This window comes from Lagopus muta, chromosome 1 (genome assembly GCF_023343835.1).
Source record: "Lagopus muta isolate bLagMut1 chromosome 1, bLagMut1 primary, whole genome shotgun sequence".
Classification (NCBI taxonomy): Eukaryota; Metazoa; Chordata; class Aves; order Galliformes; family Phasianidae; genus Lagopus; species Lagopus muta.
Window position 1 is genome coordinate 92,585,441 of NC_064433.1, and position 22,329 is coordinate 92,607,769.

Below are 22,329 nucleotides of genomic sequence, written 5' to 3' on the forward strand. Positions count from 1 at the left end.
ATACATTTATTGCTAATAAAATCAACAGTAACTAGATTTTGTGTTGCTATAATCTGCTTCTGGTAAATGTCAACTAGCAGAGAAACTGTGGTAAAATTGGCTATCTTTTAGATATGCCAGCTCCTTATTTTATATATTTTTTTTTTGCTTAGGTAGTAGCTTTAAGTGTTACTGGACAAGAAAATGATGCTGCCCCCTGATGAAAGTGATTTTGCACAGTGTGCTTGAGTGAACTAAGAGGAGGTGGCTTAGAAAAACAAATTAGCAGTTTCAAGCTAGAGGAACCTTGGAAGACTCAAATTAAATTTAAAAAATCCACTGTGGAGATGCACAGTCTGAAAAGAAAAGGCAAACAACAAAAACAAGTCACAAGAAAACAGAAGAGATGATTTCCTCATCCATTTGGTTAACCAAAGGGTGTTGGGAAGATGGACTCAACCAGATTGCATTTTGCAGGGTAACATATTTCACATAGATTCATGGCTTGTGGTGTTGCTTGTGATGTATACTGGATTATGTTACAAAAAGGTCAGCAAAAATTGCATTTTCCATTTCTGTTCTTCATTTAATTGTTGAAGTCCACAACTGCGGCTGTGAATATAATTCATAGTGGGGATGCAGCACCATTATTAGTGTAGTCCTGAAGACCATATTAAAACTCAGACATGCTGTTTTCGTACCTCCTTTTTGTGCTTGCTTCATCTTTCCTTCTGAAAGTTTCCATTTCATAGAATCATAGGATCATTTAGTTGAAAGGAACTGTTAAAGGCCATCCAGTGCAAGTCCCCTGCAGTGAACAGTAACAAGGATAGCTCAGTCAGGTGCTCAGGTGCTATGTTACTGCAAGTCCCTAAGCTGTTTTATAGTGCAAACTATGGATGTCTTCTGACTTAAAGCATCTATAAGAAGAATGTCCTAATGGAGACTTCTTAAAAGCTGAGCTTCTGCAGCCACTGTTCAGTCCCAAGATGAAATTAGCAGGTGAAGAAAAACAGCAGCACCTGGGTGGATCCTTAAAATTCTTTTCAAGATTCTTGCAAAAGCTGTGGAATTGTAGCCTGGGGAGTGCTTGACTGTTCTGGATGGGGAGAAATCCACCTCTTTTGGCCCAAGCATGAAAGAAAGAATGGATTTCAAACATCAAACATCAAAACCTAAGCTAAGCTTAGGTTTACCTTTGCCTGGAGTTATGCTCTGTAAGGAAGCACTGTCACTTCCCCTGTCACATACAGGTTTGAGTTATGCTTGTTTATCTCTTGGTAAGTGGCTCAGTATTATGTTTAAATACCTGCTCCTTCAGGCAGCTCACTTGCCAGTACAGTGAGAAGCATCTCCACAGATGTTACATGTATCCACTGTCAGATTAAAATGCAGTACGTTGATTTAAGAGGAAATTTTCAAGCCCCGTTGTGCCAGCCTCCCAGCCCAGAAACACTGTTCTTCTTGGTAGGGATTTTAAAAGGAAATCTGGGTGCTAGTTACAAGAGCAGTGATTCTGTGATAAAGCTGTTAATATAATTCCAACCAGATGCATTAAAATGCTCACCGCGAAGAGAAGGAAATTTATTTGAACACTTTAAGACAATAAATGACTCTCATAGTCCCATGCTGTTTGTTTATTCCAATTACTTCACTACTATTGTTTGAGTTTAGTTGTGTTTATTTTGGGAAGATTTTCACTTTCCTACTTTTGCCTGAGCAATAATTAAAGAGGGGGTCTTTATATGAAGGAGATCATTTTATTCCCCACTAACAAAAAAAATGAAATTCACACTTACAAGTGAAGGCAGAATAGGTGGACAGATCTCCTCCCTGCCTACTCATGTGGAGACTGAACCAGCCCATAACTTAGATGATGGCTTCTGAATTTGGAGGCTGGACAAACGTGGTCTTTTGCCCGCGGTCTCACTGTGGAAAATGTAAATGGAATTTTTGAATACTTATATTGATTTAGGGAGCCATTTCAGACTTTCCCCTATGGCATGGAAATACGTTTAAAAGCTGTACAGTTTTATAAGTGAAGCATTGACCAAAATGTAAGTTGACAGATCTGGCTGCTGTCCCAATGTTGGCCATTGATTTTACTTAACACTTTGGCTTTCTCACCTATAAATTTCAAGCAACACCTCTGGGGACAATAGGTAAGACAATAGACTTTAGATAAGTGGAGATATTGAAGGGTGAGGTGGTGCTATACCATGATGGTTATTCCTTTACCGTGAAGGTACACCTTCCAGGTTTATCACTGTTGGATAATGATTAATCAAGTCGTACGGATTAATTTTTATTGGGGGTTATTATTTATGTTCCAGAAGAATAATAAATTTTAAACATTATTTGAGATTTCAGAATTAAAACTGTCTCATATTTCAAATAATTTCAAATGACCTTCAGACAGAGCCAGTCGGTGGTTTGAATATGCTAATGAAATCACTTTGCTTGCAGGATGTTTTGTTTGGTAATGAAACTCAAAACTACTGACCATGTTGAGCTGATGATGTTTGTCTATCTAATGCACTAATATTCATCAATGCAGTGTGTGCAGGCAAAGTTCAGATATGAATATAAATGACAAGGATTTTCTGGGAGTTCATATAATAATCTCTTTTAGGTATTGATTTTTTTTAACAACCTGATGCCCTTTATTTTATACTGATATTGAAAGAAAGCAGCATTATTTTATCACTTGGCTCTGTGAATGCAGAGATAATTGAGTTCTCATTACTAATCGTTTTAGAAAATTAGAAATTCCAATTTAGAGCAGACCTTTCTGGCTGTACTTGTACTGAGTAGTGTTTCCTGGAGTATTTTGGGAGCATTTACTGCTTAATGTGCTCAGTGAGGATATAAAAATCTGACCCTAATTTTTTCATTTATTTCAGAGTCCAGTTTTGCTTTTATGACTTACTTATATCTGTCATTTTAAAGAGACTGAGCTCAGCTGAATATATGTAATTTTTTGGGATGAAGCATGACCATTATAGCTATCTTAGTACATAAGAGAAAAATGTATTTGTGTAAACTATGAGCTAAAATGTTAGGGTTGTTTTAAAAAATAAAAGGCAGTAACCTTAGAAGATTCAAATTAAATTATAAAAATCCACAAACTTCACCTTTACTTCAATTTTATGTCTTTACTGCTGTAAGTCTTACTAAGTAACACTGGAGTCCTGTCAAGACTATCCAAATTATCACAAATTTGGATTAATCCCAAAAGTATGAATGTTTTATGTTACAGTTTGTATAGGAAACTTTCCTGCTACGTTTTATTCCATTAAATATATTATTCCATATACTGCTGATTAAAAAAATCTATAAATGTATTTTCTAATGCAGCTCCCAAAAATGTTATAAAAAAATACGATCTCAAGTATTTATAAAAGATTTTTGAAGATGCCCAGAGCATTAGATGAGGCCTTTAGTGTAATTGTTTCTGAAAATCTTGGTGATCATTAAAGCTGAAAGATCCCACATAAACATATCAATTTTGTTATGAGTAATAACTGAATTAAAGAAGTTTGTTGTTTTATTTGAAAACTGTTGCAATTGAACATGCTATCATTCTGGTTTTAGTTTTGAAATGACTTTATATGTGAAAAGTGCTTAACAGTTTGTTGGTCAGCCATTCAAATGTAATTGGATATAAGTCATAGGGCACATAGCAAGGAAGGACTGCAGAATAGGAACAGGCAGCACAGGATGGATGAGGGAAATGGGTGAACATATCAGAGGGGGATTGAAGAAGAAAAAATTGAGGTTTGAAATTGATCTTTATTCCATATATTTCCCATTACTTTAAAATTGCCTGGTGTCCAATAGCACTGAGCAACGGAAGAAATATTAATCAGACTATCAGAATGTAATTTCAGTTGTTATCTATTAAAGTCCTTTCACACTAGAGAGACATGGGCATAGGAGGCACACCTCTGGCTGTATATCATATGAAATTAATGGTAGCTTACAATAAGCGTCTAAACCACTGAAGTTTCTCTGGTATTTGGTTTAATTTCATTAACTCAGTAACTTACATTAACATGTAAGGAGTCACAGATGATGGTTAGAATAGATTATGTTATTGATCTTTCCAACATTTATGATACTATGATAAAAATCCGGGAAAGAGCATTCAAACCTTCAGGATTACTCTGATCTTTTCAGAATATTTGACTGCTAGAAAAAAAATTCTGAAATCCTATAAAGATAGTGATGCTAGTCTTCAGTTCCTTCTCTCATTATTAAAAATATTTGGTTTTTGTTTTGGAGATCTGTGAGGTGAAAAATTATTTTGAGATAAATACCTGGGGATTTGTTTGTTTTCATTATTTACAACTCAAAAACATAATATAAGACTAGTTACTGAAAAAAGTTCTCTTCAGTAGATCTGTGCACTTTGGATAGAGGAAAGCTTTGTACTGACAATTAAACCACAGCTTTTCTAATAGAGCCTGTAATATTTAAATATAAATGGACTAATTTATAGTGAAGGTGCAGAGATTAGATTAGATGACATGGTCTTGAGACTTAAGTAATGTTTGATGAGTTGCAGTACTGCGTCAGTAGATACTTGGATGATAGATATGGGGTATATAATGGTTCCAAAGCACTTTCTGGAGAGAGTTTAACTAATTCAGGGATCTGGGCTAGCAGATTTATTCTGCCAAGCTTCCTCTGTTACTTCTGACTCATTTAAAATACATAGTTTGCTCAAATGTGCTTCAACTAGCCCCTTTGCACTTGGTTGCTTTGTCTCTTCAGGGGATAAAGGGACATGTCTATAGCATTTCAAACCTAGACATGATCAATTCTTCATCATTTATTGTTCTTTTTTGGTGTATTTTTTATTTTGAGTGTGTGTTTTTTTCTTTGTTGTGCTGACTTTTTTTTTTTTTCACTTTCTGCCTTTTTTATTATTAACTTTGTATCTGGGAAGAAACTGTTTTGCTAGTGATATATAAACTAAGAATCAGGGGACATATAAATGTTTCATTTGTTCTAAAGCATTTTGGGATCTATGAGGAGACACTAAAGTACAAGTGGTTAGAATTCATTTCTATGCTGTATACCTTTTAAATGTTAGGGTTTTCCAATCATTTTACTATGCAGCAGGCACAGATGTGGGTATCTACCATATTCAATGCATGTTTGTATTCACAAAAGCTTTTGTGAAAACAATGTTTTGTATTTATTTGGATACATATAAAAGTAACATATTTATGTATAAGTATATATGTAAATTACTTACAAATCTAAAGAAGTGTCATACTTAATATATCTTATTTTACAAGGATACAATGTTTTGTAATACAAAAAACGACACTGGGAAAAGACTAATGATCTGCATACCATAGCAAAGGCCTGGTTTACATGATAAAAGCTTCCTGGTATTACAGGCATGCTTTCCAAAATAATGTAAGAAAATTAGAAAAAGGTCACTTGGAAAAGAATAACTTGAAAACCTTATCAAATTAAAAACTACTTGGAAAGATAGAATTTTGCTACTGAAGAGGAAGTTGGATGCAGTTCTGAATTAACTGAAAATGAGTCAACCATTATACATCTGAAATCTAAACTTGGCCTTTAACAAATGTTAAATTTTTACTAGTGGTAGTACATTAATTATTAGAGATGTTAACTATATCTTCTTTTGCACATACTTGGCTAAACTGATGGCTGGTATTAGTCCTCTGGCTGGGTCCAGTCCTGGCAGTTTGTAGCCTGTTGCCACACTGCTTTCACTGAAATTACAATGTAAGGGACATGGGCTGACAATCTGATTTAGTACTTGATTTAGGGGCTGGAAACCCTGCCTGTAGCAGTGGTGTTGGAACATGATGATCCCTGAGGTCCCTTCCAACCCAAGTCATTCTACGATCCTACGATTCACTGCCATGCAGCTGCAGGGTCTCTCTCTGCAGTAACCTGTGTGCAACATATGTAATATATTAGACTAACTGGGAGCACAGAGCATACCAGTAGAACTTGTGAATCTGTGTTATTTAAGTTTGCATGTCTTATCTGCCAGCCTAAATGTAGATTAGGATGCTCCATAGCAGTGTTCAGTTGTTCTCTGAGAGCCGTGGGAACACCGCCGCTCCCTGTAGGTAACAGATCATGCCTGTGCTGCACGTTCAGAGGATCTTTTCAGTGGGGACGAACTAATGTAAGGACAGGTGGCTTGGAGAAACAAATAATCTTACTTTCTTTTTGCTCTTTAGCTAGACACCTCGCTTGCTTTAAATTGGTCTTTAAGGCTATTGTTTGCTGTAATGCAATTACACATGTTTTTCACTCAGACTCCAGTGAGCCAGAATTTGGCAGCAAGACCTGATAAGCCTTCTATGTATCTTTAGAAGTGAATTGCTTTGTGCTAGTCCCTGGGAAAGTGTCTTCCATGATAATTTGTAATCCTTATTCCCCATCATCTGTGGATGAAACCATCCATGGCGTGTACACTGACAGTCAATTGACATTTTAGAAGATCTTTTTTTTCCTGTGCACAGGGTTTGTACTTAGAGATGTCTTTCTCCTTTACTGTGTAGGAAGTAAACCTTGAATCTATGGTAGCCTTCTTTCTATTTAGTATCTTATTGGCACACATATATATAGTGATTTCAGTAAAAGATCTTTCTGGATAGTAAAATTCTGGGGAAGTGCTGTGTAAACTTGCAGAACTATAGAGCAGTTGTAAACTACTGAAAGTATAAAAATCTTTCAAAAATGCTGAAGTATATGTGATTATATCACTGAAGTTTGTTTGTATTCTGATATATTAAATGCTTATAGTCTAAGGTATGCTGAAATCTATCACAGGCTTGCCTTTCTGGTGATGCTCAGTACTTCCATCTCACACTGACAGCACCTACCATTGGCATTCCTCATTCTGCAAGCAGAAAGCCCAGAGGTCAAGTGTTTACAGTTCCTGAGTGGACACAGGGATAGGAAAAGCAGCAGTGAAGGTTACTTTCCAAAGAAACGGAGTTTTTCAGGAATGCATTGTTGATATGTGTAAATGTATGCCTCTCCATAGTGTAAATGTGCATATAGGTGATTATTTTAAAGCATCATGTTTCAAGCTCAGGAGTATTGTGATTATGTTTGCAGAGACTTCCAACTCTACAAGCTCTTAGTTTAAACAAGCCTTATATCTGAAGCTTTTCTGTAGTACAGAATTTCCAACAGGCTCCCACAGGCGGATAAAGCAGGCAGGATTTACAGGTAGATTCCCCATCACGTAGAAACATCAGTTAGCATTTTCTCCTTGAAGGTATTTGTAGTTATGCATGTTCTCCGGGCAACTAAAGAGGAGTTTCCAACATGTGTATATTATTCAGTAGGAGGTCTTGGAGACCCAAGAAAACAAAAGAATGAATGATGCTGCTGAGACCCGCACTTGTCTGGTTTCCTTTGCAATGATGCAGTGCTTGGCAAAGGTGAGGAGGAAACTCCACGATGTTAATCAGCATGTGTCTGTCTCTTGGGCCCAGAGAAACTGTGCTCCTCTGAAGCAAAATGATGGGGCTTTTGCTGATAGCCAATCCTGAGAATTTACAGAAGAAAAGCTACCTCTGAGCTGAGAAAACCATGTGAAACAACCTTTCTGCAATGAAATCAAATGATGTAATGTCTGTCTAAACATAAACTTTAAAGGGCTTCTGAAAGCTCTCTTCAGTATTTTGAGATCCAGTCAGGAATAGATACAGGGGGAAAAAAGCCAGTCTTCTGTCATGAAGTAAACATTAAAGATCATTTAAGGAAATAAATGAAGGTGATTTCTGTATTATCCCATAATGGACAGGGTAAAAGATGCTTATCATTAAAATCTTTATTTTCTCTAGTGCTCCTTATAGAAATAATAGCCACTCAGAAGACTAATTTCAACTGCAGATTCAGAATAGGGCAGATGGGCTTTACTGGTATATGTACCAATGTCTTACCAAAATCCTGTTGGAGAATGAGGTCTGTGTCTCAGGGCAGAACCCTACCTTCATGTTTTTATAACACTCGTAAGTGTAACAAAGGGTGAGGAAGAGAAAAACTCTTTTGGTTGGTGGCTGCAGGTCTGAAACAGCTGAATGATAATTCTTTCATTTTTAAATCCTTGATGACAACCTGTAAATGAAAGCCTCTCTGGGTGATAATGACTTCCAGGTATATTATGTGGTCCATTTCGGATTGTCCAGTGAAGCCTTTCTTATTTATTAAGTATTATCTTATCAGAAAAGGACACATTCATTCAAGTTGCCATGATCTTCCCAAACTTGTTGCTGAGTGCTGAGATTCAGATGCTGTTTCAGATTTGCGAGGATAGTAGTAATTCATACAGTTCTATCTTCCACCTTGAGATCTGTCCAAAGAATGCAGTTTGGAGAACAGACAGATGTAAGTGATATAATGAAGTGAAATGGGGTGTTTCTGCTCTAAGACTGTAGATAGTTGTCACATCCTGATAATTCTGAGAAGAAAAGAGTGTGCTTCGGGAAGTCTTTACAGTCCTGTGAGATTAAGATTGAAAATCAAACTAAAAACCATGACTCTGCGTCTTCAATTTGTGTTCTACCAGCCTGGAAGAGCTTGGGTCTTCCATGAGTGTAGTCAGAGGGGAGAAACTGCTCTCAGTTGAATCTTGGTACTTCCCAGCCCCAAACTCTTCTTCCTTTTTGACACAGGAGAAGAGCCCTATATCACCCCTTTTGCTTATTATTAGCATGTTCAAGGAACATTTAGATGTTCTGTTGAGGGACATAGTTTAGTGAGAACTATTGGTGATAGATGGATGTTGATCTGGATGATTCTGTAGGTCTTTTCTAACCTTGGTGATTCTATGATTCTATGATTCTTCTGGCCAGAACTGAGTATCTTAGAATCACAGAGTGATTTGTGTTGGAAGAGATCCTGAAGACAATCTTTTTCTTACCTTCCTGCCATGAGCAGAAACACTTTCACTAGACCATGTTACACAGAGCATCACCCAATCTGGTCTTGGACACTTCCTGTGATAATGTCATTGGGCAAAACCCTGGCACGGTTTTCTGAAATGTCAGTGTGGCAGTCAGGAGGCCCTTTTCAGATCCGTCTGACCCCATGACCTCCTTAAACTATCAGAAGAGTATCTGTTACTGCAGATCCAGATAGGAGATGGGCTAGGATCAGCAAATGCTGGCAAAATACATCTCCTGTCAGAGAGAATTTAAAGCTGACGATGAAATTACAGAGTCATAGAGTAATTTTGTTTAAGTGAATCTGAAATCAAGCAAACAGCTGAGCATGGCTAACATGTTAGGGCTTCACCATCAAGGGATTCTTCTTGGCAGAACAAAAATAGTAACAGACTTCACAGCTACAGCAACAGAGGACTGTAGTAAAGCTTTAAGAGACGTTCTATTTTTGTAGGAAGTGACTTCTATTGCTCTGTCTGATGAATGTAAAATTTGTCAAATACCTAGTCTAGCTATTTAAGAATCTCAAAAATGCCATCAAATAACTAAAGAAAATATGGCTAACGGCACAATCTTAATGAAGAAATTAAAATAGAAATAAGCAAGTTGTTGGATGTAGCAAGAAGTTTGCAATGTGACGTGAACACATTATAGAAATCAAAGTAATTCCACATTATGGTACACAACACTGTGGTGAAATGGCAAATTTATTTGAGAAGGTGTTTGGGTTGGTGTTACAAAACAACTCTTTACTTGCTCTAATGATAAGTTCCATTTCTCAAGATTGCTGGTTGCGCGTACTTCCTTTTTCCAAGTTTCTGTGGATCAATACCCCTCGTGAAGCTACTGACACCTAACAAGCTCTGCATGTCTCTAAAGATCAAAGACTAAGTAGGTCTCCTGATCTCAAGAAGAAATGAAATCTGGCAGTGAGCTCCATCTTTCACTTGGCTACAAGCCACAGCTTCTCTGCATTTATCTGTGAGTTTCCAACAGAAATTTTGCAGTTTATAGACTTTCTGTTATGTATAGCATTTTGGTAAGTGTGCCAAGATCTACCATTGGAGCTAAGAAATTATTTACGTCATAAGAGGGAAATACTGTTTCAGAGCTATTTGTAAGGTGTTAAAAACAACGTCAGCGCTGTTGACTTTGCCTTAGTTTCCTTCTGTGCAATGCCCTGATCTGAAAATTTCATGTGTTTCAAATACATGCTCAGCTGAATGAAATGCTAGACTTTAAGGCTCAGTTCTCATTCATTAGTCAATGTGCTCATCAGCCCACAGACTTTAATATGCATAGAGCCAAGCCCAAACTAATACAAATGGCATTTCATTTGTTGGCATTATCTTCCATAATGTCATTATTATTACTTCAAAGTTTTTGTAAATTTTGAAATGTAGAAGTGCATACATGGATAGTGGTTATAAACATAGCTTCACCACTGCTAAATCACATATGTGATTTGCTATATGCTATAATTCTGAAATTTCTCAGCACTCATAAACACAGCCTTTCAAAAAATACATTAACAGATAATGTCGAGAAGTCTACCTGAAAAAAAAAAAAACACAACGAAAAACCCAATAAAATATATTTTCTCTCCTATGCAACATATGTGAAGTCTGTTCCAGCAGAATCCTAATTCAGGTATTTGAACCAGTTTGGAATACTAAAGAAGGCTTACACTCAAGGTATTGCCATCTTTATGTTCCGACTACCTGTAGTTAAAAAAAAAAAAATAAGTACAAGAAAATAATTCAAATCAATGCATTTTACCTCCTAAACAATAAAGTAAATGAAATGGACCATCTGCTTCATTTTTTTTAGCCTGTCATACACATACAGTATGTGACTCTGGGGTACTGCAGTGATTTTTCATCATTTACAGGTTAATATGAATGCTCTTTACTACTCTGAAGTCATTCCAGTCTCGTGATAGCAAATTATTGAAACAGTGATTCATTTTTTAAAAAAATATTCTGCTTTTACTCATTATCTAGAACAATAAAGGCTAGAACACTCTGGATGAGACTGTAGATGCAGTGGCAATATAAATTAACAATAGGAGTTGTAAATGAATTTTATGTATTACTATGGGCTTTTTCAAGAGTTTATGTTAGATAAATATTTAGCAGATCTTGCTTAAGTAAAGCTATCTTCTCAGCAGCTTCCTCTTGCCTCATATTGTGCATCTCCTGTTTATACTTGTATGACAAGACAAGTGATCAACGCGTAACTGCTGGGAATTAAGTTAACTTGGAGTATTTTGCTATGACTCTTGACTTCTGCAGACTTTTGATTGAGCTCTCAGCCAGGTTGTCTTCCACACAATTGTATGGATGAGATTCTGGGGGCAGGTGTTAACTGTGGAAACCTACTTAGTATTAAACGTACCTGTCTGATGGCTACCGACTTTGGAGACAAAGTTTTTATATATTTTTTTTCTGGTCATTGTTCTTTACAAAAGACCTAATTGAATATATTTGTCAAATCATGTCTCTGGTTTCCCTCTTCTTCTCCCCCGCTAATTGGACATGTATTGTGTTTGTGTGGGAAGGAAGGAGGCTCTATAGCAGGACAGCAATATTGCTGGGAAAAGAACATTAAAATGGATAAAGGGATTTTCTAGTGGTATAAATACCTGCACACGACCTCCCTGTTCTCTGGAGTCCTTCTGTATATGTATATACAAGTGCAAACACTGGAATAGAGTTGGAGCTGCCATTAATCGATCAGGACCTGATCAGTTAGAAAACGGGGAAGGGTGGCTCTTTGCCTTTCACCTGTTTGAGGGCATGACTTGCCAAGCGTTTGCTTCATCCGACAATTTTGTACCCTTGAATTCTGACTCTTCTCCCTCCCTGCCTCTGATAATGCATCACAGCGCAGCAGAGTGCCTGCCCGTTTCTAACCATGCGACCAGTGTTGTCTCCACAGGTACTTTTTAAAAATAATATTGCTCTCTGTAACGCTCATTTGTAGTGCTTTTAGATGATATGTGTGCATCAAGTTTTACGGTATTTGAAGTGTTTGATATCGGTGTTATGTGAGTCTGAAACTACTTCAGAGTGGAAGCATTTTCATAAAGCTGCATCATGTGTAAATCAGGAACACTCTAAATGTTTGCATTTCAGTCAAATTTTAGCTTTCTCCCAGCTTATTAAAATATTAGGCTAAAGTCAGCTGTCATTACAATAACTCAGAACAGGTTTAATGCTGACATTTTTTTGTGCCTACATAGTCTTCACTGATGTCATGTAAATAATTAAAAGTTTGTTTTCTGTGCAACCACAAATTTTGATGACATAAATTACTTTAGACAGAAAACACATTTAAAACAGGTGTAATATTAATTGTGAGGGCTTCCAAGAAGAGGGAAAAAAAAACCTAATTACCTCCTGAATAAAATAACATCTAATGTTCAAAACTGGTGACAGAAATTTTTGTTTGTGTGAATAATCCAAATAATTGCATTTAAACAATAAACTGTCAGAGACAGGGAGATAGTTTTTTTGCAGCCTCAGAACTTCAGAAGTGGTATTCAGCAATACAGAAGCTACTGAAAACTCTCAGGAATATAAATAGTTTTGCTTTATTTGAATCTACATAAAGGTAAGGTAAGAGCTTTACTCAAAATCCCAAAAAGAATCCGTTTGCTGAAGTGCATCGGAAATAAAATATTTTAACAATATGAAAAAGCATGTAAATAGTGAAAACTGAGCATCAGTAATACATAATGCAATCTCATTCTCCAGGCACGAAGCTCAAAATATCCTAACACAATTGTTGGATAGTGGCTGTAGTAGGGAATAACAGAATTAAATTTTTTTTTGAGGCCATAATAACTTATCTGTGTCATAGCAGTATTTTCTAGATTGTTTATTTATCCATCTTGAACTACAAAAAATATATGTGGTGACTGGTAGAGCTACAAAAAACATTCACAGGTGTGTTTTAGGTTTTCCATACTTTGTAGTTAAAACTCAGGGACCAGTGTTATCAGTAGAATTCTCTTCACAGCCTCACATCTAGCAGGTGACCATCTGAGAACAGAAGTGACTGAGGGTGCCATTTACAATGAGTAAGCTTACGGAATTTCATATGTGGATCCAGAAATTGCATTAAATAATAACATTTTGGTGGAAACAGATAAAGCAAACTTGTGCAAAAGAGTAGAAACAGGAGAATTTTGAATAATGACGTAACTTAAATGTAGAAATTCATTAAACAGCGTGTAATAATCCTGTATTCTTAAATAGAGTATACTTCTGTTCAAGAATTATACTATATCACAAACTAATATTCTGCAGTATCCTCTCTGCAGTTAAGTTGATATTATTACATTCAAATAGCATCTTCCTCCCTACCTTGTGTTAAATCTTTATTAGTCAGTTGAAAACGGCAATTTTTAAGCATAACAATTATATTGATTTTGGATTATGAAATAATAGAAAAACAAGTACCTACAAGTAAACTCCTAGATATTATTTCAAAAGAAAAGTTGCGTTGCTCAGCATGCATGGGTATTATTAATTCAATCTCTCTTTTAGATGAACTTATAGTTGTACAGGTATGACTGTTCCAGTAGCATTTGTATGCGTAAATGTGTAAATGGCATTTTACAGTTCTGATCACTGTTCTAAAAAACAGATACTAATCCCTAATTAATCATATTGATCTGAACAAGTTGAATGTGTGCTCTGAAGTTCAGGTTTTCACGTTCACAAATATGAGTTTACAATATTACTCTTTACAACAGTTGTTGCAGGGCACTGTATATTTCTGTTGCCTACTTACACAAGGAACACAACCATGTATTTTGCATTGAACAAAAAATTGTCTGATTCGTCAGGTACTGGGAGGTTACTGAGCATAGACCTGAAATACCTATCTCTTCATCTTACTGATCTATAAACTGCTGGCTTTCGCTTCCCAGAGATTGCCAGATGGTTATGTCCTAGAATTAATGTTTGCAGGAGAACTAGATACAAGGATACTGTCTACCTCTGAACTGAAAGGATGTATCTTGAATCCTCATGCGTTTTCTTACCAGTCCCGTCTGTTTTGTCTTTGATACAAACTCCTAAATGTTCCCAACTCCATTTTGCTGTGATGACTTCGGGAAACGTGCCAGCAGGACTTCACTACTCTGTGCCCTCCTGTCACTATGGAAATCAACCCTCTACCTATGGGGTGATGACAGGTAAGAGGCAGCCTCAACTGAATGAACTATTAGCATAATGAGTTTGGTCAGCTCTCCTTTAGATGAATAAGTTCAAAAGAGTTGCTTAAAGACAGGACTGGAGTTAAGGTGCTACAAAAGAGGTTAGCAAAGTAGGGTTCAGTGTCTTAAACTTAAACCTCTGTATCTCAGCACATCACTCTGTGTCTTACTTCTTTCTTTAAGACGGGGACAGCGATGCTCTTTTCACTTACCTATGTCCACTTTTCCTTTTGAGGGATTAGGAATGACTTATCTGATATATGGGGTTGTTACCAATATCTATGGTCCTGGAGCCTACTATTTCTTTTGTCTCCAAATACCAGAATCGTATGAGAAAAGGCAAAGCAATGAATCTACACAATGTTTGCTGAAGCTACTTTTAGCTGCCATATTTCTGTCATGAAGATCAAGGCAAATATTCTGTACCTAAGATGACTTAGTGTGTATAGAATCATAGTAAGTAGTACCAATGAGCACTAACCTGTATTTAATTCCAACAAAATTTAGGATCAAGGTTAGAAACAGAGAGCTACAATTGAAAGTTATTTTCTTATTCTTATAATTTTTACTAATTTAAAGACATTGGGATAGCCTTTAAAGCCAGAAACACTTTCAGTCAGTGTATGATTTTCCAAATCCTATAAGGCAGTATAAATTACATTCATACAGATGATCATGTATTTTTACATTTAAAGGTATGCTAGCGTCCCAGTCACATCCTAGGCTAAATGAAGTTACTGTGTGCAATTTTAAATAGCCTTCAGTGAAACAGTGTCTAGAGCCAAATTAACATGCAACCCAGAAGATAAATGTTACTTGAAGATAATCCAGATCAAACTCCATGTTTGATTTCACTTAAGATTGATGAAAATACTACAGTAAATCAGCATGAATGAATATATCTGCATAGGGACTTCTTAGAGACAGAGAGTAGTGCAAATATTCAGAAGTTCTCATCTCATGGATAAATTCACATCTGTTGCATTGTTCAGATCCCCAGGTAAAATCCATAGGTATTAAACAATAGATATTAAAAACAGGTATTGCTCAGAAGTTTATTTTGTTTTGTTCCAAAATAAATGCATCTTCATCTTACTCCTTTCTTTCCTTTAATATCCTTCTTTGTCTCTAGGCATCAAGCCTGCAACTCCAGAGATGCTATCAGCAAGTCTCTCCCAGAGTCGCATCTTACAAACATGCAGCATGCCACATCCCAATGTAGTAAATGGTGTCAGCACTTTGCAAAGCAAGTCTTTCTCTTTTTCTTGTATTTCCTCTTATTCCTTGGAAAAATCTCTTTCGTGGATTTCCTGTGCGAAATGTATAATGTATTCCAATGGGGTAGAACCTCTAATACTAAAGACAGCTATCAGAGCAGTAAAGAAAACAAGTAGAGGAGGAATGTGGAGGGGTTGCTAATGAAGCTCTGAGTTCTGCTGCAAATGTTTGTGTCATTTAGAAAATTGAGGATTTCCTGGGGACTTAGATGTTGCCATTCATTTCAGGTAACACTAAGGAGGGTTCATACTTCTAGTTTCTTCCTAATAAGTATGCTTCATCTCCTTCAGGTTAGAAATTCTTTCTATATAGGTGCAATACCTAGCAAAAAAAGAGCTTTCACTCTGACTGAATCTCCTTGTTAAGACTGATAAGCATGAACAAAAAGTAGCACAAGGTAGCTCTATCCTTAAGCAATATATTTTTAAGCTAGAATGGTCACTGTTTTTCTCTGGGTTTTCCTAAAAAAAAATCTTATATTAAACCTTACCTAAACCTTACCAAAACATAAGGGCTGTTCTGAAAGTAATGTCTCCTGTTTTATTATGTTGGCCCATGATGTCAGAAGCAGATGTTGATGGTATGGCAGTAGAGGCTGAACCTTCCCACCAGGTGATAGATGGCAGCAGAGGGAAAGTCTAATAAATGATGTCCAACATGGAAGTTATGAAGGAAAAGTGTGACACTGAATTTTTCCATGAGGAAAAAATGGCACACACTGACATTCATCAATGCTTGCTGAATGTTTATGAAGACCAAACAGTGGATGTGAGCACAGTGAGGCAGTGGGTGGTACATTTCAGCAGTAGGGACAGTGACATGAAAGACAAGGAATGTTCTGGATGGTCACACACAGCTATCACACCACAAAATGAAGAGAGTCTTGGTCGGCTCATCTTCATGAATTGGCAGATTATGACCAGGAAGCTGTGTATGGAGCTGAACATCAGCTTCAATGCATTGGAAATGACAGTGCCAATGTTGGAATAGAGCACAGTTTGTGACTGTTGAGTCCCGTGAATGTTCACACCGAAATAGAATGAACATCACAAGTGGATTTGTCAGGACCTATTGAACTAATACTGGGCTGAAAGTGACAGTTTCCTTGATGGCATCATTACTAATGATGAGGTGTGGTGTCACCACTACAAGCCAGTCCAAACAGTAGTCTGTGGAGTGGTAATATGAATTCGCCATTGAATAAAATGTTCAAGTTTCTGTCCTCAGAAGGCAAAGTGATGTTCACTGTCTTTTGGGATAGTAAAGGGGGGATCTTTCTGGATTTCCTGAAACGCTGATGACACTGACTAAGCTGAAGGCTTGAACTTCCAGAGCAGGCCAGAGAAGAAAACAACCTCCTCTTGCAACACAACAATGCCAAGCCCCATGCCAGTTTGAAGACTGTGGAGCACATCATCAGTCTCCTCCGAACATTTAGTCTGCATTTGGAGTCTTTTGACTTCCATCTGTTTGGGTTGATGGAAGATGGGCTGCATAGACAACATTTTCCTAGCAATGACATCATCAGAGTAGCTGTGAAATAGTGGGTCACTTCTGCTGGTGCAGATTTCTATTAGTTTGACATAGAGGCTATTGTTCATCACTGGAGAAAATGCATAGCTAATGGAGGTGAGTATGCTGAAAACTAGTATCTTGTAACTGAGAATTTGCTCTACCAAGTAGTGTTACTATGCTCTGTTACAGTGTCTGTGGAAATAAATAGGAGGCATTACATTCAGATTGACCTACATAGTATCTGGTCTGGACATTATGTCTGGATTAGTGTTTGTTGGAATCTGGACTGCCATCTAATTTGATTATGTCACAATTTGTGCATGCAATGGGATGGCTGTGGTATGAGAAAGTAGATGTTGTTCTGCTTTTGTATAAGGGGACAAGAGAAAGACTGGGTCTTGTGGAAGATCCTTATCATCTCTCTTGCAAAGCCTTTCACACATGTTACAAAAAAAAAAATGTTACAATCTTTGGCTATGAGATTACAAAGGCACATTTTTTATAGTGTTGCAGAATAACTAATATTTAGTTTTCTTTTGGGTTTTGCTCAGGTAGCCTGACTCCTTGCCTTTATAAGTTCCCTGAGCATGCCCTGAGTGCCAGCTCTTGTGCCCTGGGCCACAGCTTCACACCCATGCACCAGACCCTCCTCAGTGATGACCCCACAGCTTCAGACTTCAAGCAGGAATTCCGCAGGAAAAGCAAGTCTGTGGAAGAGCCCGTCGACATGGATTCCCCTGAAATCAGGGAACTGGAGAAATTTGCTAATGAATTCAAACTGCGGAGAATTAAACTCGGTATGTGCTTTTAGCCAGCCAACAAAAGGCTGAAAATTTCCAAGGAGATACCTATTATTTCTAAATATTTTATGGTCTGGGCCATGCACTTGTCTCATCATAACTTTAATCCTCCTGGTCTGACTAACTTTCTCCATTCCTAGAAAACTTGAGAAGAATTAATAAATGTCAGCATTTAGCATCTTAGTGTGCCAAAGGTAACTTTAAATATTCCTTCTTTATGAATTATTTGTCTTGTTCACAAGAGCAAACAAAATTTATTCTTGTTCATTAAGTTCCATTCAGTAGCAGGTATGTTATTTCATATAGTTTCAGATTTTCTGCAGCTGAGAGCAGCCCATGAGCTGATCTTTTGTACCCATTCCTTTCCCCATGAAGTGCTCCATCACACAAGGTGGTGCAGTGTCACTTCAGTATGCAAGATGGATGACATCCGTGGAAAATATTTCACACCAGAAGGAAACTTTTCTTCCTGTTTTATTTTCTGGTGCCACAGCACCAGATGCTGCCTGATAAATAGTAAGGATGATGTGAGATGAACTGCATTGGTGGGTCTCTGGTGAGCTGAATATTGGGTACTCCAAACAAAATACTACTATTTTGATGCTATTGCTTATAAAATTATATTGTATCATTACAATTTTAGGGCACCCTTCTACAAAAAATCAACTTTATAAATGTGAAAAAAATTTACATGTTTGTTACAGATACCTATGTCTTATCTCAACCGCTAGAAATCTCTTGTGTTCCACTTTGCAGTATAAAAATAAGGACTAAAGCAGAAATTTATATTTTAAAATAAAATCTGTAACCTAGGTAGTTTTGTTGTGTATCATGTATTTAGTGTCAAATGCAGCACAGGAAAGATTATCTGGACCCCACACTATTAATCACTATAATTATTACTGCATCTTGATGCAGTAATTTGTGAGGGGGCAAAAGTTGCTCTGATGTAAACAAATGGCTCAGAGGTGGTGAGGCTGAGCTTACTGTGTTAGTGGGAAAAATGTAATTTGCAGAGGAAAACTGATCTGAGGTTGAACTTTATGAGAGAAGACAGAGTTAAAATGGGCTGTGGATCTGGGACCAAGAAACACAGTTAGTGCAGTCAAACAGGAAGCAAAAAGGAGCCCTGTGAGATATTTGGCATCTAAAAAGATTGTACGCATCCTGGCTCAGATGTAGGCAGGCAGGAAGACAAGACAGATTGATTGGTGCACTGAATGGGGTCCTCAGTGACTGTTAGTAAAGTACAGCCACCAGAACAGATAACAGGAGACCAGCAGGGCTGACAAGGAGTAGCTTAATGCCACCGCATCACCTACAGAAATGTATGGGATCTGGATATTTCTGAGATCCCTAATCACAGAGATGTAAAACTTATGAAATTAGCAGAAGGCTGGGCACAGCCTAAGGTGAAATGAAAGTCAGCCCAGGACCTCTACAAAATGATCACAGAATCATAGAATCTCTAAGGCTGGAAACACCAAAATCACCCAGTCCAAGCACCAACCCATCCCCACTGTGCCCACTATGTCCCTCAGTGCCACATCCACATGATTCTTGGACTCTTCCACAGATGATGACTCCACCACCTCCCTAAGCAGCCTGTGCCATCACCTGATCTCTCTTTCTGAGAATAGATTTTCCATAACAGCCAACCTGAACCTTTCCTGGTGCAACATGAGAACGTTACCTCTTGTCCTATTGCTGTTACCTGGGAGAACAGGCTGACTCCCACCACGCCACCACCTCTTTTCAAGCAACTGTAGAGAGTGATAAGGTCTCCTCTGAGTCTCCTCTCCTCCAGACTGAACAATCCCAGTTCCCTCAGCTGCTCCCCATAAGACTTGTGCTGCAAACCCCACACCACCCCACACCAGCTTTGCTGCCCTTCTCTGGACACACTCCAGAGCCTCAAAGACTTGTAGTGAAAGGTCCAAAACTGAACACAATACTCGAGATGTGGCCTTACCAGTGCTGAGTGCATGCACCACAGGAACACCAGGTTCCTAAGAGTCCACAATGAAGGACTCAGTGGCTCAAGAACGGTCACCTTCTGTAGAAAGATCTGGAGTGACTTTTTCCTCTTAATTTTGACAGGTTATACACAAACCAACGTTGGTGAAGCACTGGCTGCTGTGCACGGCTCCGAATTCAGTCAAACTACCATTTGCCGCTTTGAGAACTTGCAGCTGAGCTTTAAGAATGCATGCAAACTGAAATCAATACTGTCCAAGTGGCTGGAAGAAGCGGAACAAGTGGGAGGTAGAATTGAAATCCTCTATGTATTTACTGCAAGTAGATCACAATCCTATAAATACTTTGAAGGACTAATATGTGCCTTCCATAAACTGAGAGTTTTGCTTTACTAGCTTTAGATATTAAGGTGTGTTGATGGCATGTATTAAATTTTGTTTTTTTTGGGTGAGCAAAAAATATTTGGAGGGGCAAAACTATAAGGCATGGAGACTACAGAACTGCAGAAACACCACTTGCTTGCTGGAAGTCATTTTCTTCAGTCTTATTGCAGTGAGCTAGTTCCATTCCTGTACTCATAGTCATTACCTCTACTTTAGGATCTGCAGGGCAGCCCATGCAGCACTGAACTGGATTTCTTCACTAGCAGAGGACTTCCTGCAAGTGCCTAGCATTTAAGATGTGGGCATGGGGTGCAGAATTCATGTTCAGCTGAGGCAGTGCTCTTTAAAGCCCTGAAGAAAAATAGTATGGCATAGAGATTATTTTTTTTTAATGTGATCTTTTTGCTGCTAGAGGATTCCCTTCCATTTGCCCAGTTAATTTCTATGAGTAGAGAGTTCTGAGGTTCCCTGGGCTAAGCTGATTGAGAACAGGTTGGCTGATATAAAGGAAACAGGTCATTTTAAGGGACAGCCTTTTCATCTGAATTCATTGAGACTGAATTGAGATGAGGGGCAGTGGCATGCCTGGAGGTGACTGAGAAAGCCAGGTCTGCCGCTGTGCAGCACTCACCCAGAACAGGAAGAAAGAGATTTAATACTGCCTTTTGGATTTGCCATTACATTCAACAGTAGGAAACATTGTTAAGCAGCTGCTTCTGCCATGCAGTTCAGTTTCCTTTGAACCAAATGAAACCAGAAACTCTCCTAATGTGGTCAGCACACTGTAAGAATTACTTGTAAGGTGTTTGCAGTGTGTAGCAGCTGCTGACTTTGTTAGCACTGGTGAAGGCGTAAGCTGCACAGTAAGGAAAAGCAACCTTGCTCTAGAAAGCAAGGGCGGGGGGGGATGAATAAATGGGATGGAAGGCAGAGCTGTATTTCTGAAGACAGTGAAATAGCTGATGGGTATGGAAATGGATCCAGGTTGCATCCTGCTGCTAATGATGAGGAAAGTATGTAAAATCAGTGGAGTGACACGTCTCCCCATGTACGTGGGCATAGAAGCAGAGCCAGTGCTATTGCAGCTTTACCACTGGCATGCTGCTTTTGCTTATAACCATTTTCAGCTGGAGTTGAAATGACCAAGACTCTTAAAGTAAAAAGTATAACTCTGTGGTGCAGAGCTATACTTATTCTCCTTATTCAGTAGTATTGCCTGTTACACTTTCTTCTGTCTTCAAACAAAGGCAAACTTTTTTTTCCAGTGATGACTGCATGCAGTTTCCCTCCCCTGTGGAAGTTAACTGCTCTTTTGTTTTTGTTTGTTTTGTTTTTAATACAGCTTTATACAATGAAAAAGTTGGCGTGAACGAGAGGAAGAGGAAGCGCAGAACCACCATAAGGTTATACATATTTATGGGGTTACATGTTAGAAATGCTTTTAGCTAAGAGGTTTCATTTTGGGGGGTTGAAATCAAAGCGTTGTTTTCTATTTGTGAATAGCTAATGAAGGATAAACTATTTTGAAACATTTCAGTGAAAAATAAGAACACACCTCCCTATGAAACCCCAATGGGCTCCAAGTACAACACATTTCCCCATTAGAGACTTCTCAAAATATGACAACATACTTCCATGTGAAAAAGCATTCCGATTCTGACCCAGTTTTACAATTTTGATACAGGAAATAAGTGCAGGCCACCCTTGTTTGTTTGTTTGTTTGTTTGTTTGTTTGTTTGTTTTTGTTTTGTTTATGGAAAGTTCTACATCATTTCAAATGAACTTGCATGATTTTCCGGGAAATTAATATCTGGGACATCTGAGGGCATATTTTACAGGTGATAGTGGATCTCCACCTCTGTTCTCTGCTGCTGGATTCCTTAATTCCTTAGAGTTCCTAAGGAAGCATTTTCTTGAGCTGTATCAAAAAAAAAAAAGAAAAAAAGAGAGAGAGAGAGAGAGTTGAGTTGCTAGGGAACTTTCTTCTCCCGTTATTTTTTTCATCTCAGGTAGCCAACACCTACCACCTGTCTAGCCTCAAATCCATACAGAAATTAAGTAGGCCGGTAATTAATCATAGAAATACAATTACCAAATAAGGAAAACAAAGAACATGACACAAGAGATGGTGAGGTACACCATTTTGTTTTCAGTATCCTAGACTCTTGTAATTGTTGGTGAAGAAGAATTCACTCCAGGGGGGGCCTCCAAGT

General features: G+C 37.9%; 1 protein-coding gene across 3 annotated transcripts in view; it reads left to right on the forward strand.

Annotated features, from left to right (window-relative positions):
- The window catches only part of POU1F1 (POU class 1 homeobox 1), an 82,909-nt gene that overhangs the window by 53,531 nt on the left and 7,049 nt on the right, over nucleotides 1–22,329 (forward strand). The window contains exons 1-6 of one of the 3 annotated variants that reach the window (XM_048960975.1): nucleotides 10,251–11,876; nucleotides 13,993–14,142; nucleotides 15,296–15,413; nucleotides 17,512–17,753; nucleotides 19,857–20,021; nucleotides 21,459–21,519. In XM_048960975.1, the coding sequence (XP_048816932.1) occupies nucleotides 11,735–11,876; nucleotides 13,993–14,142; nucleotides 15,296–15,413; nucleotides 17,512–17,753; nucleotides 19,857–20,021; nucleotides 21,459–21,519 (878 nt within the window). In that variant the 5' untranslated portion in view covers nucleotides 10,251–11,734. Of the gene's footprint in view, nucleotides 1–10,250; nucleotides 11,877–13,992; nucleotides 14,143–15,295; nucleotides 15,414–17,511; nucleotides 17,754–19,856; nucleotides 20,022–21,458; nucleotides 21,520–22,329 lie in introns of those variants that run through there. The other 2 variants (XM_048960983.1, XM_048960988.1) reach the window with 2 other exon arrangements.